This window comes from Thunnus thynnus, chromosome 18, assembly GCF_963924715.1.
Source record: "Thunnus thynnus chromosome 18, fThuThy2.1, whole genome shotgun sequence".
NCBI classification, from domain to species: Eukaryota; Metazoa; Chordata; class Actinopteri; order Scombriformes; family Scombridae; genus Thunnus; species Thunnus thynnus.
The window spans coordinates 10645381-10660110 of NC_089534.1; the positions used below are offsets into that span (position 1 = coordinate 10645381).

Sequence of the window (14730 nt, forward strand, 5' to 3'; positions counted from 1 at the left end):
TTGCATATCATGCAGGATCTCAGGCACACAGTATTATATATCTTGCACATTTGATTACCGGAGGTGATACAGTGCCATAAAAAGATGTACATGAAACTAAAAAGTAACCTGTAGGAAGTGAGGTCTAAGGTCTAAATGAGTTTTCATAAGACGGCAATATAGTAACAACATTTTCTTACAAACACATAGGCTAAATATGCTAAATATGAACCCTTAAAAACGACAGAGGATAACTTTATGGAGGTGAATGGTAGCTTAACAGTTTGTTTTCATGCCCCAAATTCTGAGAAATAATTTACATCTTTCACTAAATAATCATGAGTTAATTTTTCTTGTAAGAAATTACGTGTCAAAATCTGCATATATTGAAGTGCGGGCCTTACTTTAAAGTATTCACCAGTCCCTACAAACAACTGTTGTACTCTCGAGACATATAGCTCTGGGTATTTGATTGAGAGATATTGTAGAAAAGCAGATATCTTATAAAATCACGCTTTCTAGTTCATCTGTCAGGAAAGTTGGCTGGTCTATTGTTTGGGAGAGGAAGAAGTGAAAAGAGGGAACAAACAGGGACAGGGTGCTGAAAGGGTTGTTAAGTCTGTGATAGATCTTTGGCACTGAAAAAGACATGATTCTTGTAGTAACAACGGACTTTGTGGGGAATATCGCTCGCTGCAACCCTCCATGAGGGGAACATGTGTTGCTGTGTGTGTGTGTGTGACTTTGACTGTGTGTATGTATTTTTTTCTGTGAGTGTGTGTGTATGTGTGTGTGTCCGAGTGTATGGTGTGTATGCTGTGCACTCATTAGTGCAAGCTTCAGTGCAGACTAGCTCCAGTTACAGTAGTAAACACTGCCTTTGAAGTTTTAATAGAGCCCTGAAACCCAACCAGGCTTTAAAAACACAGATCTGCAGGAAAAGACAAAATGGAGAGAAAGAGGTGGAAATTGTAAAGAAACGGGGAGGGAAAAAGGAGAGATAAAGAGTTACATTAAAATGAGATCATTCAGGTAATTAAAATCATGAGCCTCAACACTGCTACTACTCTCCAGGCAGTCACAAAATGTATGGACTGGCCCAAGGCAACGCAGAGGTCATTAATAGTAATGGCGCACAACATATATAAACACACACCTGTTGATCTGGTTGACACTTATTGTAGCCTCCTGAACTGAGAAACATGCATATGTATCTCAAAATCTCTCTCATACACTCATATAGTATTATAGTCATAATAATGCTTAGGGGCACAGCTTAGCCCAGACACCTGTATGTATGTCTGGACAGAGTAATTAAAAAAGATGCAGAGTTTTTTTTGTGCATGTTTGTGTTTAACGGGGTGGGTATTTATCTGGGAGGGTGTCTGTGCTGCAGAATCTTCTGGCACGCATCGCAATAAACAGATGTTGAGTCTTTATGAGGTCTGTACAACAGGTTCAGCGGTGCTCTAAGTGTTTCTATGTGTGTGTGTGTGTGTGTGTGTGTGTGTGTGTGTGTGTGTGTGTGTGTGTGTGCGCATGCACGATTGTCTGAAAGCATACATAGGCCTAACATGGAAACCTCTCATCAGTGAACCATAAAAGAGACCACAAATGGAAATGAACAGGAAAGATTTGGTATGCTCGCTAAATGTTCCACAAAAAAAAAAGATATATTTCAATATTGCTGTCATAACTATGTGAGTCGCCATGGTTACAAAAAGTGTGTCCTGATGTGTGTACACCAGAACAACATTTAAAGCAAGGCAGGGCATGCTCTGGCAGCCATGTTAAATGTTACATCTACTAACCATACGCTACTTACCATTCATCAAAGGCCATGCATAGACTCTTCTCACAGCAGCACTTTAAGTTGCACTGCAGGGAAAGCACAGGTGTCACTAATTACATTAACGATGGCTCTGTTCCATGTAGGTGTCCTAGGAAGTCATGCAAGAGAATCAGCGGTGGGAAATGAACTAAATGGAATGCAGTTCATTATTAATTAACTACATTAATTACACCTGTGCTTTGTACAATCTGTTGATGCAAACGTCTGGTCGGCGATGGGAGTGGAGACTGGTCGAGGACAGGGCCGTTTATTTGACTACGAGCTGTTTACAGATATAGATGCTGTGGAGCTGAGAGACAGCATGAGAAAATACTTCTGACAGTACACTGACATGCAGAGAACTCAGCCGTGAACTCGTCCCCTTGCTCGTCTCTCAGGACCCAAGGGCATCACTCCATAGCTGATGAGAGATGGTAGAAGTCCTGTTTCCAATTCCATTCAGTCATATCCTAACCCACTAATCTTTTCTCCCATTTGTAGTTATTGTGCTTATCTGGCCTGAGTTTAGGGAATTATTATACTCATTTAAGGGTATGACAGAAGGATTTTAGAAGTTTTCAATTTTTTTTTTTAACAGTAAGTCCGCTTGACAGTGAGCATGCATGCAGATCTATAGTGTTATGTAGAAATGTTATGATCCTGTTTACACTCCTGCTATCATTACACAGCTGTTAAAATTTTCAGTCTTAAAACTATGAAAGCTAAATAAGTGAAACATCGATATAACACAACGGCAACAACGTGAAAGATAGAAATTATTCGTCTCATCCAGACCGAGAATTCACAGCTCGGGTTGCCCACAGGTTGAGAGTACCTCCCGCTGATGAAACAATGATCACCACCTGAAACTCTTGTTAAACAGAGCTGAATACTGTTGGTTTTATAACCAATAAAACTGTTCATCGGAAGAGTCTGGAGACGTAAACAGTGAAAAATCTCCATTTATTGTGTTTTCTCATTCTATCAGCATCTGTTTTTAACAGGGAGGGAGATTTGTGTTGGGAAATAAAAAATGAAACTTGACTTTTTTTTTTTTTCCGTTTACAATAAAGTCCTAGACAGATGACAGCTGTGGACACACTGAGTGCACGCTGCATGTTTTATCGCCTTCACCCATAAATAAAAAACGCAGAGTGGAAGAAATACAGTCAAAATATACGATTTATGGCAACAGGCACAGGAGGGAGTCTGGAGATTTCTTGGACAATATGAAAATAAAACTGCAATAAAACTGCACGGGCCTTGATTGTGGTCTATGGAGAGACATGGAGGCCCTCCAAGGCAGCTAACTTTATTACTTCATCTGAAAGAGCAAGAGAGAGCGAGAGAGACATCAACAGATTCAGAGACCATTACAGTCAAATCTTTTTCCCTAAGTGGCCACAGTCTCCATCTAAGGACCCCCAGACTCTTTTCACCCAACATCCAAGGACGCAGTGGAGGGTAAACCCACCTCAGTTCAGTTTACCCAGCTTTTTATTTATACAACTAAACTTTTTTTTTGGTTAACATAAATCTTTACAACATCATTTCATAGCAGACATGATGGTAAGAACTATTAAACTGATGGTAGTTGAATAAACACTGAGGGAAAGAAGAAGAATTAATGCTTTTAAGAGTAAAATGGATTCTTGTTTATGTAAGTGGTTGGTAACCTTATGATGATCGCCAGCTGAACAAATAATTTACCGCCATTTTCATTTACCACAACATCACAGCCCTCAACTATGTTGCTGTAAAGATTTTTCAAGAGAGACATCTTGCTGAACAGAAAGATGGAGGGGGAGAAAGGGCAACAGCAGAGAGAGAACAGATACATTTTCAAAGTGATTAGAGCAACAGATAGCTGGGAGACGGGTGAAAATGGTGTGACGGCCTGTAGCCCACTAAGGGAAAAGGCTCTGGACTACCATGAGAGATTTAACAGTAAAAGGGTCTCCTCCTCTTCCTCATTCTCTCTCGTATGAAAACAGCCTATTGTAGGGTGCTGCATCTTTCTTGGCCGGAGCTGCGCATCAGATCTAGGGTTTCACAGAGCATACCGGGGGACCGGCGAAACCAGAGACAATAACAACAAATATGGCCTTGTATTTTTAGGTTGTGATTATAAAGCCCGTTTCACAGTTTAATACTCCGGGGAAACCAAACAAACTCTGTTGTTTAAAGAAACCAGCGTCCAGAATTGGATCAAATCTCTGCTGTTCCCAAAAGTCCTTAAAAAATGAAAGAAGAGGGCACACAATGGGTCTACAGTACACAGAGAGACTGCGGCTTACATGACTTGCAAGCTGCCATGACAGATTCATATCAGATACACTAAGCACAATGCCATCAAGTAACATTTAGCAATATTTCCTTTAGTCTTTATCAAACAAAGAAACAAATAATTTAAGATACACTGAGAGTATAGTCTTTATCTATTTTATTTTAATAGTTTGTTTAATTTGTATCATATCTATTCCACCATTATTACTATTTCTCTCTTACAAAGTCAAGTCACTACTCATGAATTATATTTTTTTTAAAAACTATTGAATCAATGTGAGGAAATTAATATTATATTTACCTATTTATGTATTTGGAAGTGATTTTATAATAGGATACAGAGTGGGCCAGATGCAACAATTATAAGCCTCCACATTCAACTATCAAATGTAGTTAAATTAATATTATTGGTAATTACAATTATTCCCCAAAATGGTGGAACTCTTAAATCTTAAATAAAAGTAATAAAAAGTAACTACAAAAGTATCTACACTTTTGATTGTAGACTCTGTGCTGCATATAAAGGCCTGTTCTTATCCAATCACTTCATGTGTCTGTTTTTTTATTTCTGTTACTGTTATACTTTGCTGCCACCTACTGATCAAACAGAGGTACTGACTAACCCTAGTGGCACTTGCAGTAGATTGCGTAAACTATTCCTTCCCCCCTTGACTGTAAGTGTGACAAAAATCTGTGGAATAGATGTTTAAAAATATGTTTCTAACAAGTGCTGCTATAAGAAACAAGCTGATGATACAACTACAGGTAAAATCTTGATATGAACTAGCTGTCATCTCATCAAAACCATTTTCTATTCAATATTTCTACTTCGTTGAACGTTGGTCAACACTTCATCGAGGAACGACCTGTTTGAAATCTTCAGTGTCTCTTAGGAACAGTCTAAATGTGCTGAAAGGTATTAAGGAAGCCCTCTTAACTTTCAAGTCTACTTTTGCTTAAAAGCATGTAAAGAGCCAGACACAGACATTTATGGGCTTAATTAAGCAAAAAGAAGTCAACTCATCTTCTTAATACCCACCAAAAGCCCTCGTTTGAACTCAACAAAACTTGTTATTTACAATGAAATACAAAGAGTGTACCAATGTGCTTCCCAAAAAAGTACATACTGAATTTATACTGTTATTGATTAGATTCTGTATAAGAGACATAAATCATACACAACACACACACTAATCTTTTAACATACTTGATGGCTCCATTCAAATTAAGTTCCCCAGTAAGCACTGCATTGCACAGGTACTTTAGAATCTGAATTATAAATGTCAGCCTATTAGTTAAACACATTTGTAACATGTTACACCAACTGATGGGTTATGTTATATTTGTGATATTGCTATTGCTATGAACTATATTTCACAGTATCTGTGTGAGTCTTTAGACACTACTTGTGCTACTCTGTGTTTAGAGCAGGTATGGCCTCCTCCTGCTGCACCTGTTTGTCAGTCTTTACTCCAAAGCTTTGACCAGTTGTTGCCAGCAGCAGCAAAGAAGGTTAAAGGCGAACGTTGAGACAGAGACCATATGTATTTGACACATGTATGTGAAGCCTATGTAAGAACAAATGTAGCCATTAAATTATTAAACAAAAGTCAGAACTTAGTTACCTGAGTTTCATGAACTGGTGGACAGTCGATGTCTCAGCAATGGCGGAACTAATGGATATGAAGCTCAAGCAAGCTAACTCGGTCCTCTTTGAGAATATTTGTAAAATATTGGCACTGCTAAGCCTCAATGAAAACAAAAACATAAATCCCCTGCATAGCATTATCAGTCGGTGCTGGTAAAATTAAGCTCTTGACCAACTTGTGTTTTCTTGATATTTCTTAGGCATTTTCTACAAGTGGTAGCTAGTAGGTAGAAGGGCAAACAATTAACGAATTTCATGTAGGTTATTCCTTCATCAAGTAGGCTAAATGTGGACTAAAATGTGGTCTAAATTATGTGACAGTCTGACTTCTTAAAAATGCTAATAAACTCGCAGTTATATCCATAAATTCCCAAAATATATAAAATACATAGACTATTAAATAGGAAGTTACCATATACAACATAAAGAAATAAATACACCAATGTCATCCAAAAAGATACATACATGTAATGAAAAAAATGAAAATTGGGTAAAATAAGGTAGACTACTTTTTTTTCAATAATACATTCCAAAAATGCAAAAAAAGATAGACCTCTAATGACATTAAAGGATGCTACTGTGTACAAAATGACCATAACATACAAGATACAGCACAATAAATACACCTGTACATACAAGGATGGCCCCAGATCTTCAGTTTATGTTGCATATTCCTAAATAATGTGTTTGTCAATTTACCCTCATTGTCAATAATTTACTACTCCATAAAGAATGAAGAACAAAGGAAGCAAGGATGATTTCCCAGGGAAGTAAGCTCACATGTTGTAACATTTTGGAGCAGCTTTTACTTAATGTAAAGCTTACTTCATTGTGTTAAATTGTGCACAACATTGAGGCACTAAATATATCTGAGTTTTAGGCCTTTTATCTGTTTGATCTACTCCGTTGAAGCAAGTGGAGGAATTTCTTGCACGTTCTAGTTGGGTCTATCTGATGATTTAATCCTCTTGGTGCTTTATTTCCTCACACAGCCTGAAACAGAATTTCAATCAGTATCGGCTCTACTGGGGCTGACTACAAACTACTGCATATTTTCAGAGCAGATTGCGTAGAACTTCTCACTGGGGTGTGTGTGACCTGACATGTCTATGCAGGCGGAGCTCTGCGCTTAAATCATGCGTGTCCCAGACATCCGTATCCTCTGCCTGTACAGGTTTGTTGTTTTCTTCCAACAGTCAATTTATGCCCAGAATCAACAATCAAACAATAAAAGCAGGCTAATAATACTATCTAATTTCAGCTACACCGGTAATTGTACTTCCTCAAACCCTTATTTTAGTGGATTATATGACATTTAAATGGTTCCAGGCTTGCTATGTAGTAATTTTATTAAGTGCAAATCAATTTAGACTTGTGAACCATGCAAGCACAATATCAGAGATAATGAGGGTCTCAACCCTTTATGTGCTTGTCCCTGTGATGTTTCTGCTTTCATTCTCAACACATTTTCCCTGAAATGTTACTAGGTCTTAAGGTGGGAAATTGGCGGTACAGATTTCCCTGAATATCGATCCTTGATCCCATTCACACATGACCCCATGCAGGAAATGTTCCTGAACATTGCATTGCATGTGTGAAAGGAAGCTAAAGCTTGAGTTTTAACTCCTCCAAGACAAGGCTTCAAGATCAGGTAATAAAGCAGGACCCATGTGAAGGTCCTTATAAGTTTGATATTGTATTTTATCAGTGCATATTCCCAAACAAAGTTACAATTAAACATATCACACACCTATTGTAGTATATAATTGACCTGGGGCCTATGGGGGGCCCCCGGAGTATGGGGCCCCTAGTTAGTTTAATGATCTGCTGCAGAAGCTCTTCATAGGGGATGTTAACAGATTCATACATTGGGGTCATACTGCTCAAACAAAGTACTTCTCAGCCTGTGAAACTGTATGCCTCTGCATTATGACCATTATTTTCAGTGATATGCATAGTTTGATCAACTTTCCCCTCAGAAATTCCTAACAGGTTAATTATAACATTGATTTGATCACAAATTAGAAAAGATTTGATTAGAAATGGGCACTCCACTTTTTGTAGTTCTTTTTACCAAAGTGGCCTACAAATCCCGACGTGCTTTGCGTCTATTTCCATAGCAGCGGGAAGTTAGTTTGGCGTCTTCCATCATGGATAACCCGAGCCGTGTATTCGCTGCCATAGTACCGGCTGCCGGTCGTGAGTTCACCGGTAATGAGAAAGGGCAGGAGCTGGAAGTGCGAGCGGTAAATCGACAAAGTTCCGGTAACCGGGTAAGAGAGGTCCAGGTAACCGGAACAGCGGAGGTTTGCTGTCCGGCGGACAGAGTGTCGGTGCGGGTCAGTGTCGGAAACAGCAAGGAGTCAGTCAACGAGGTCACCAACAGCGTCTCACGGCGACTCGAATATATTTTACAAGCTCTCAGGTGAAAATCTACTCAACACTTTCAACACTTGTACAAGCAGACTAACAGTATATTAGGCTAATGTTAGCTAGCTGGTGTTATAATACTTACATGTGACGTCAGTATCAGTTTTTATCCGTTGAACAAACAGTAGAGTAACTGTAGATGCTCTCTGCAATGTGCCAGTGGTGGAAGAAGTATTAATAACTTTTAAACTATGTAAATATAAGAGGAAGTACAGAAATATTAGCATCAAAAAGTACTTAAAGTAGCAAAAGTAAAAGTACTTATTAGACCAGTAGTTCTCAAAGTGGGGTCCGGGGACCCTCAGGTGTCTCCAGCAAAAAGGGGAATAATTTATTTTCACTACAATTTCACCCATAAGTAACACAATGACAGAATGTATGACTATTTTGGTCATGAGTTTCACACACTTTCTGTAAAATAACATCTAAAAGCAAAAATCTTATCAGACCCTTTGACAAAGTCATCTAATTTGAGTGTTATGTTATTGTATTATTATTATTATTATTATTATTATTAATTTGGCATTAATCTGTAAGCAGCATTTTAGTGTCTTATCTGGTTGAGATACTGTCGGGTAGATTACTCATTAACAACGCTTCATATTTTATAAGAAGATCATATGTTTTGGATGTTAAATCTTGACTGTCAAAGTGAATCTATTTGTAAATGATATGCAAACAGAATAAAAAGTACAATATTTCCCTCTGAAATGTAATGGAATATAAGAATAAAGAGGCTTAAAATAAAAATACTCATGTTAAGTTCAAATACCTGCTAAAAACTACTCAGCTTTGTAACCACTGAATCTAAATTTCATCTCATGGTTTTCTCATATAATCTCAAATAATCTTGTTTTTATTTTGACAATCTTACATTATTAATTTCTAGTTTACATTGTGTATGTATGTGATGTGCTATTGTGTGTAGCTTTTTATTTTGTATTTATTTATTTTTTTGCTTTGTACTGTTTGTTATTGTGCTGTTATATGACTGCAGATGAAAATTAGCTTTAAAGCTAACTCCGGTGCAGTGCATCAAATGTTAACATTTATGTTTAAAACTGTACATTGTCCCAATAGATGCAATACAATTACATAAGTACTGTACTTGAGTAAATTTGTGTGTATGTTTTATTAGCATACTCACACCTTGTTTACAATGAATGTAGGGTAATAATTTTTCATGCATTCATTCTGCTTAGACAACATGGCGTAAAGGACGAAGACGCCACAGTGAGGAGGTTTCTCCACCGAGAGGCAGACCTGTATCACATGGATGCAGAGGTATCTGTATGGTTTTACTCGCAGCCAATTACTGCAAGCATTATTCAATTTAATGCGATGTGTGATTGGCCCCATACCACAGCAGCTACAACCCGTACAGTCTATGGTGATAATACTTCATTGTACAGTTTGTACAGTAATTTAATGAATATTTCAATAATTTGAACACTTCCAAAGTATATTTGTGTAAAAATCATTTGGATTGGGAGGAGTGGTGGCATTTTACGCAACTGAATGCGTCTATTGACATGATGGGTATCGAATAAAGTACTATATTGGTATCACTTAGCTACTAGTTTTGGTACTGTTACTGTAATTTTTTAAAAAGATACCCAGCCCTTTATTATATGTGTATTGAGTTGTATATAATATTGTAACAGAATATCAGTGCAGCGCTGTGTCTTGGTTCCCGCAGGTCACGGTCACGTTCTCAGATTTTGAGAAAATGGAGCGAATATGCAGCGTTTTGCTGGAGAAGCTGGACAAGAGCGTCTGCGTGGGAACACCGCAGTTCTACCACAGTGCTGAATGTCTGAGTCAGCTGAGGTAAAAAAAAAAAAAAAAAAACCAAACGCACATCTCTCACCAGGAAAGATTTGTCCTTATATTGATTAAATGTATTTGATTAGTTTGATATGTCAATTGTAACTAATGCATTTTGTCCGTGTTCTAGGCGGCGTGTTTGCGTTTCAGCGGTTGAAAACGCTCAACAGAAGGCCAGCGAAGTCAGTCAGCTCCTGGGACAAAGTCTGGGACCCCCCCTACTGGTCAGAGAGGAGGACACAAGGGAGTGGAGGAATGAGGATGAGGACGATGGAGGCAGGAGAGGGCAAGGTGCTATGCCCCTTCCTCACCTTCCCCGTACACCCACAATCACTGCCTCCTCACGGGTGTCTGTCTCCTTCAGCCTCAGAGACAAAAGCAGGAAAAAACTCTGAAAAAACGTTTGCCACTGATTCATGAAGCCACAGAGATGATTGTCACAGTTTAAAACACTTTATTTCATAGTTTTAATGGCTGAATATAGTTTTGTTTTGTTGTTTTAAAGGCATTTTTTCCACTTCAGCCATCTTCAACCAATCAAAAAAAAGATTTTCAAAGCAATGCTGTCTTTTTACTGTTACCATTTAACTTTAACATTCCAGACATTCAGATCTGTCTTTTAAAAAATCAAAACAGATCTGTTTAAAATTAAATCTTTGCACATTAAATTAAAATACTGTATATTTATACATCTCAAAGAAATAAAAAGGTTGAACAACTGCTCAATACATTCTTAGAGCTATGAGAGATATTCCCAAATGACACCCTCACATTGAGATCCAGCAAGGAGGGATTAAACAATTATCCTCAGTCTCTTCAAAGCTTGACCTTTCTTTGTCAGTAAATTCAGTATTTCTAAAGAAAACATTGGCATTTTGCATCCACTCATTACAACCCATGATTGATAGATTCCAGTAGACTCCACAGACAAAAAAAGACCTCGAGACCAAGTTCAACAACACCACAGAAAGAAGATGAATTTGTCTTTTGGACAGATCTTTCAGACCGAGCAGTCAGGCGTCCTCCATGTCGTCCTCAGGGTAGATCTCTTTGAGCCAGGGCTGCATGATGAACCGGTTCCCATCAAAATGTGTGAAGTAACTTTCCAAAGTGGGAATGTCCGGCTAGAAACATCCAACAGTGAGTCCAAGACATACTGAGAGTGTGTGTGTGTGTGTGTTTGTGTGTGAATCGGTGTGTGCTGTGTCTTTGAGAACATACCCTCATCCCTGTGATGCGCTCCAGTTGTGTCTGAGGTAGATATGCAATTAACAGAGAGGAGGGTCCAGGCCCGCTGAACAGTACCTTGTAATGAGGTGTCCTCTCTGCTGTGTTGCCCTACATGCACACACATAGTCACAGGAGTCAGTGAACTGGCAGATTTTTCCACTTTATACATTTAAAATGCAAGAATTCAAAGTCTAAATGTAAACAAGACAAAGGGTAAGACTATGGTACAACCTCCTAACGCTGATATTCTCATCAAAGGTGAAAAAATTGACATAGTTACTGATTTTAAATATCTTGGTGTGACACTGGATCCACATTTGAACTTTAAGAAACATGTTAAAAAAACGGTTAAAACCATAAAGTACAACGTAACAAATTTTAGACATATTAGAAACTGTCTCTCTTTGGACGCAGCCAAGATATTTATGCATGCTATGATTCTTTCCCATAAGTCTTATTGCATCACATGTTGGGGGCAGGCTGGAGAAACAGCCATAAAACCTCTTGAGTCCTCATACAAACAAACTCTAAAAACTCTGGACAAAAAGCCAATGCATTTCCATCACTGTAGGGTACTGGAGAAATACAATTTACTGAGCTTTGACCATTTTAGATTATTCTCAAATTTGCTCGCTCAGGAAGTTCTGTTAGATCCTCCATACAAGATTGTACCATTTGGTCGCACTGCATTTGGGCAGTCAGCGTTCTCTGTGAAAGCCACAACTCAGTGGAACGTCCTACCTGATTATATGAAGAGCTGTAGTTCTATCAATACATTCAAGACCAAATTAAAAAAATCAACTTAAGACGAATCAGCTGTGTGACCACTGAGCCTAGTTTACATTATTAATTTTGAATTTACCTTGTGGGTGTATGTGATGTGTTGTTGTGTGTAGCTTTGTATGTTGTATGGTGTGTTCTGTGTGTGTTTTTGTTTGTTTGTTTTTTTGCTTTGTTCTGTTTGTTGTTGTGCTGTTGTATGTTTTGATTGTGGTGAACTACGGATGCAAATTAGCTTCAAGCTAACTCCAGTGCAGTGCATCATTTATGCTTAATACTGCACACTGTCCCGTTCAATAAATCAAATTAAATCAAATAGGAGCCAATTACAGTAGTAGCCAAATAGCCGCTGGTAGTGAGGATGAATACTCAGATCTTAAAATAATACACTCTGTGAAAAAAACAGCAGTAAGATGTACGAATAAATTTGGTCAGAAGTGACGTGTAGAGTTGTGGCTGCTAACCTCAGAGCTGGCAGCATACACTCTGTCAACCCACTCCGGAGGGGCTCGCATCTCAGGGTCCCAGCTCACCACCACACCGACCATATGGCCTTTCCTTTCCAACACCACCTCTCCGACCCGCAGAAACACGTACGGGGGCCTGGGGCTGCGCACTTCCTTGGAGGCTGCAGGTATGAGGAGAAAGAAAGAGTATCCCGTGAGGCAAATTTTTATTGTGCAGCTTTCACTGAAGCCAGAGGTTATTTACTGTCTTATGGAGGTAAAATGATAAATATGCTGTAAAAGAAGTACTACACAAAAAAAAAAAGAGAGAGATGCTCGCTATTTTTCCTTCCTGCCCGAGCAAGCTGTTGGCTGCTTCCTGTAGACGTGCAATTAAACTGAAGACAGGAAACAGCTTGGGGTATCAAATGCTTCAGATTTAACTTTTTCATGTATGATCACATGGCTTTGACCAAAATAAGCTTTACATTTACCTTAAATTGACAGAAGTGTCATATCACTGAAGTTTCATACAATTCAAACAATATATATGTAAGAGTTAAGAGAAGTTGGTGGTACGGTGCTCAACGTTACAATTAACACTGGATTTAGTACTTGCATCAAATGGGGTAAAGATAAAAATAAAGGGGGGTGCAAAGTGGAAATCCAGACCACTAAAGAAAAAAAAAAGTCTTAATTAATTTCTCAAAAATACTGAATATGAGAGGCGAAATTTCAGTTTATCCTAAGAGTGTGGCTGTGCGTCCTGTTGATCTATTGTAACTGTGGTGATAAGATAAGATTCTTCTATGTATTACGTCCACTAACCAAAACTTCACAAACACGTATACAGACACGAACCTCCAAAGAATCCCTGGTCATTGTCATATATCATGCTCTCTATGGCAAACGACTGCGGAGCCAATTCTTCTTCCTGCCCAAAACCAACCAAAGACCTTCGGAAAGCAAAAATATTGTTGAGTTATCGATCTTTATTCCTCTTTTATTCTGAAGTGTCCTGACAACAACTTAAAAACACACAAAATCTGGAAGCAGAGATTAACAGGAAAGAGTGCTTATCATAACACATGTTTTGTGGTCTCAAACAATCACAATGGTAAACACTTCTATACTCACGTGACTTTGGATATTTGCTGGTTTGCCCACTCCATCCATGCTGTACCATTGAAGAAAGATGCTCTCCACTCTCTACACATTCTTAGGAACCTGAAACATGGTTATCCATTAATTCAAGGTGTTTATAAGTGCTTTAGAGGCTTATACTCTCCTAGTATAATATTCTAGCTGTGAAGTTTTTCACCCAGAACAGACAAAGAAGAATTTTCAAGAATTTCCACGGACGTTTTCTTTCCCTTACAAAGTTGTCACACATTACACTGACGCATAAAGACCTTTTTTTATTATTTTTTTTAACGCACGGATCAGGTCCTACCGTGTGGTCGCGTGGTAGCGTTGCGCCGCAGAGTTGCCGCTCCACCGGGAGATGAAGTACTGCGCGGGCACAGCGGAGAGCAGCAACACGAGCTGCAGCACAGCGGTAGACGTGAGCTGAGGCATGAATGCTGCGCCGCTGTCACCTGCGGACGGAAACACGCGTCAGGTGCGTATATGTGGCAGGTGGAGGACCCAAACTTCAATCAACCCAAATTAAACATATATAAAGACATATATTTAGAGGAAGGAGCCTCCAAATGTCGGTAAAAGGGTTCCTTTTCTGTACTGCCACACTGTTTGTAAAGTTAGTAGGCCCTGATATTAATCTGGTTCGACCTCAAGCTGACTTGGGAAGTAAAAACATGTTGTGGCGCAGCAGAATTGTCGAGGAAGTGCAAATAAAGCAGCATTATTGTTAAAGCTCATTACTGTTATTTAGTAATTATTACCCTTACCTCGTCTTAATATCCAAAAGTCTTATGTTCAACTATCTGCCAAACATTGCGTCTGAGGGAGTCTGTTTGCGCCTGGAAACCAGAACAGAGTGACACGGTTTCACTTCTGTTTTATTTACATAAAGCACACGCTCACTCATGCCGCCACCACCTGTGTATTTACATTTTTACTAAAAAAAAATGCCAAACAGGTAATCTGCCCAATCGTCGCAGCCCACGAAGGAACCGGCGGACCTTTAGTGGCTCGCCACGTCAGGCGGAGCCGAGCCTGTGAGCTCCGGGCGGGGAACTGGCTTTTACGCAGTTACGCTTTGACAACACAAGGTGGAAGAGTTGTTCATTTATTTAACATCCATGTATGCA

At 38.9% G+C, this 14730-nt stretch overlaps 2 protein-coding genes across 2 annotated transcripts; one reads left to right on the forward strand and one right to left on the reverse strand.

Moving 5' to 3' along the window:
* The first annotated feature begins 7855 nt into the window (after positions 1–7855).
* Positions 7856–10562, forward strand: irak1bp1 (interleukin-1 receptor-associated kinase 1 binding protein 1). The gene is made up of 4 exons (XM_067573348.1): positions 7856–8169; positions 9377–9458; positions 9874–10004; positions 10132–10562. Exons 1-4 carry the CDS (start codon positions 7895–7897, stop codon positions 10394–10396), a joined length of 753 nt encoding a protein of 250 aa, XP_067429449.1. The 5' UTR covers positions 7856–7894; the 3' UTR covers positions 10397–10562.
* si:dkey-261l7.2 (uncharacterized protein LOC569751 homolog) lies at positions 10486–14659 on the reverse strand. The gene is made up of 7 exons (XM_067573349.1): positions 14368–14659; positions 13911–14055; positions 13595–13684; positions 13319–13413; positions 12476–12639; positions 11223–11339; positions 10486–11125 (listed from the first exon to the last, which is right to left on the reverse strand). The coding sequence occupies exons 2-7, from the start codon at positions 14033–14035 to the stop codon at positions 11015–11017; spliced, it is 702 nt and encodes a 233-aa protein (XP_067429450.1). The 5' UTR covers positions 14036–14055; positions 14368–14659; the 3' UTR covers positions 10486–11014.
* Between the last annotated feature and the right edge of the window lie 71 nt (positions 14660–14730).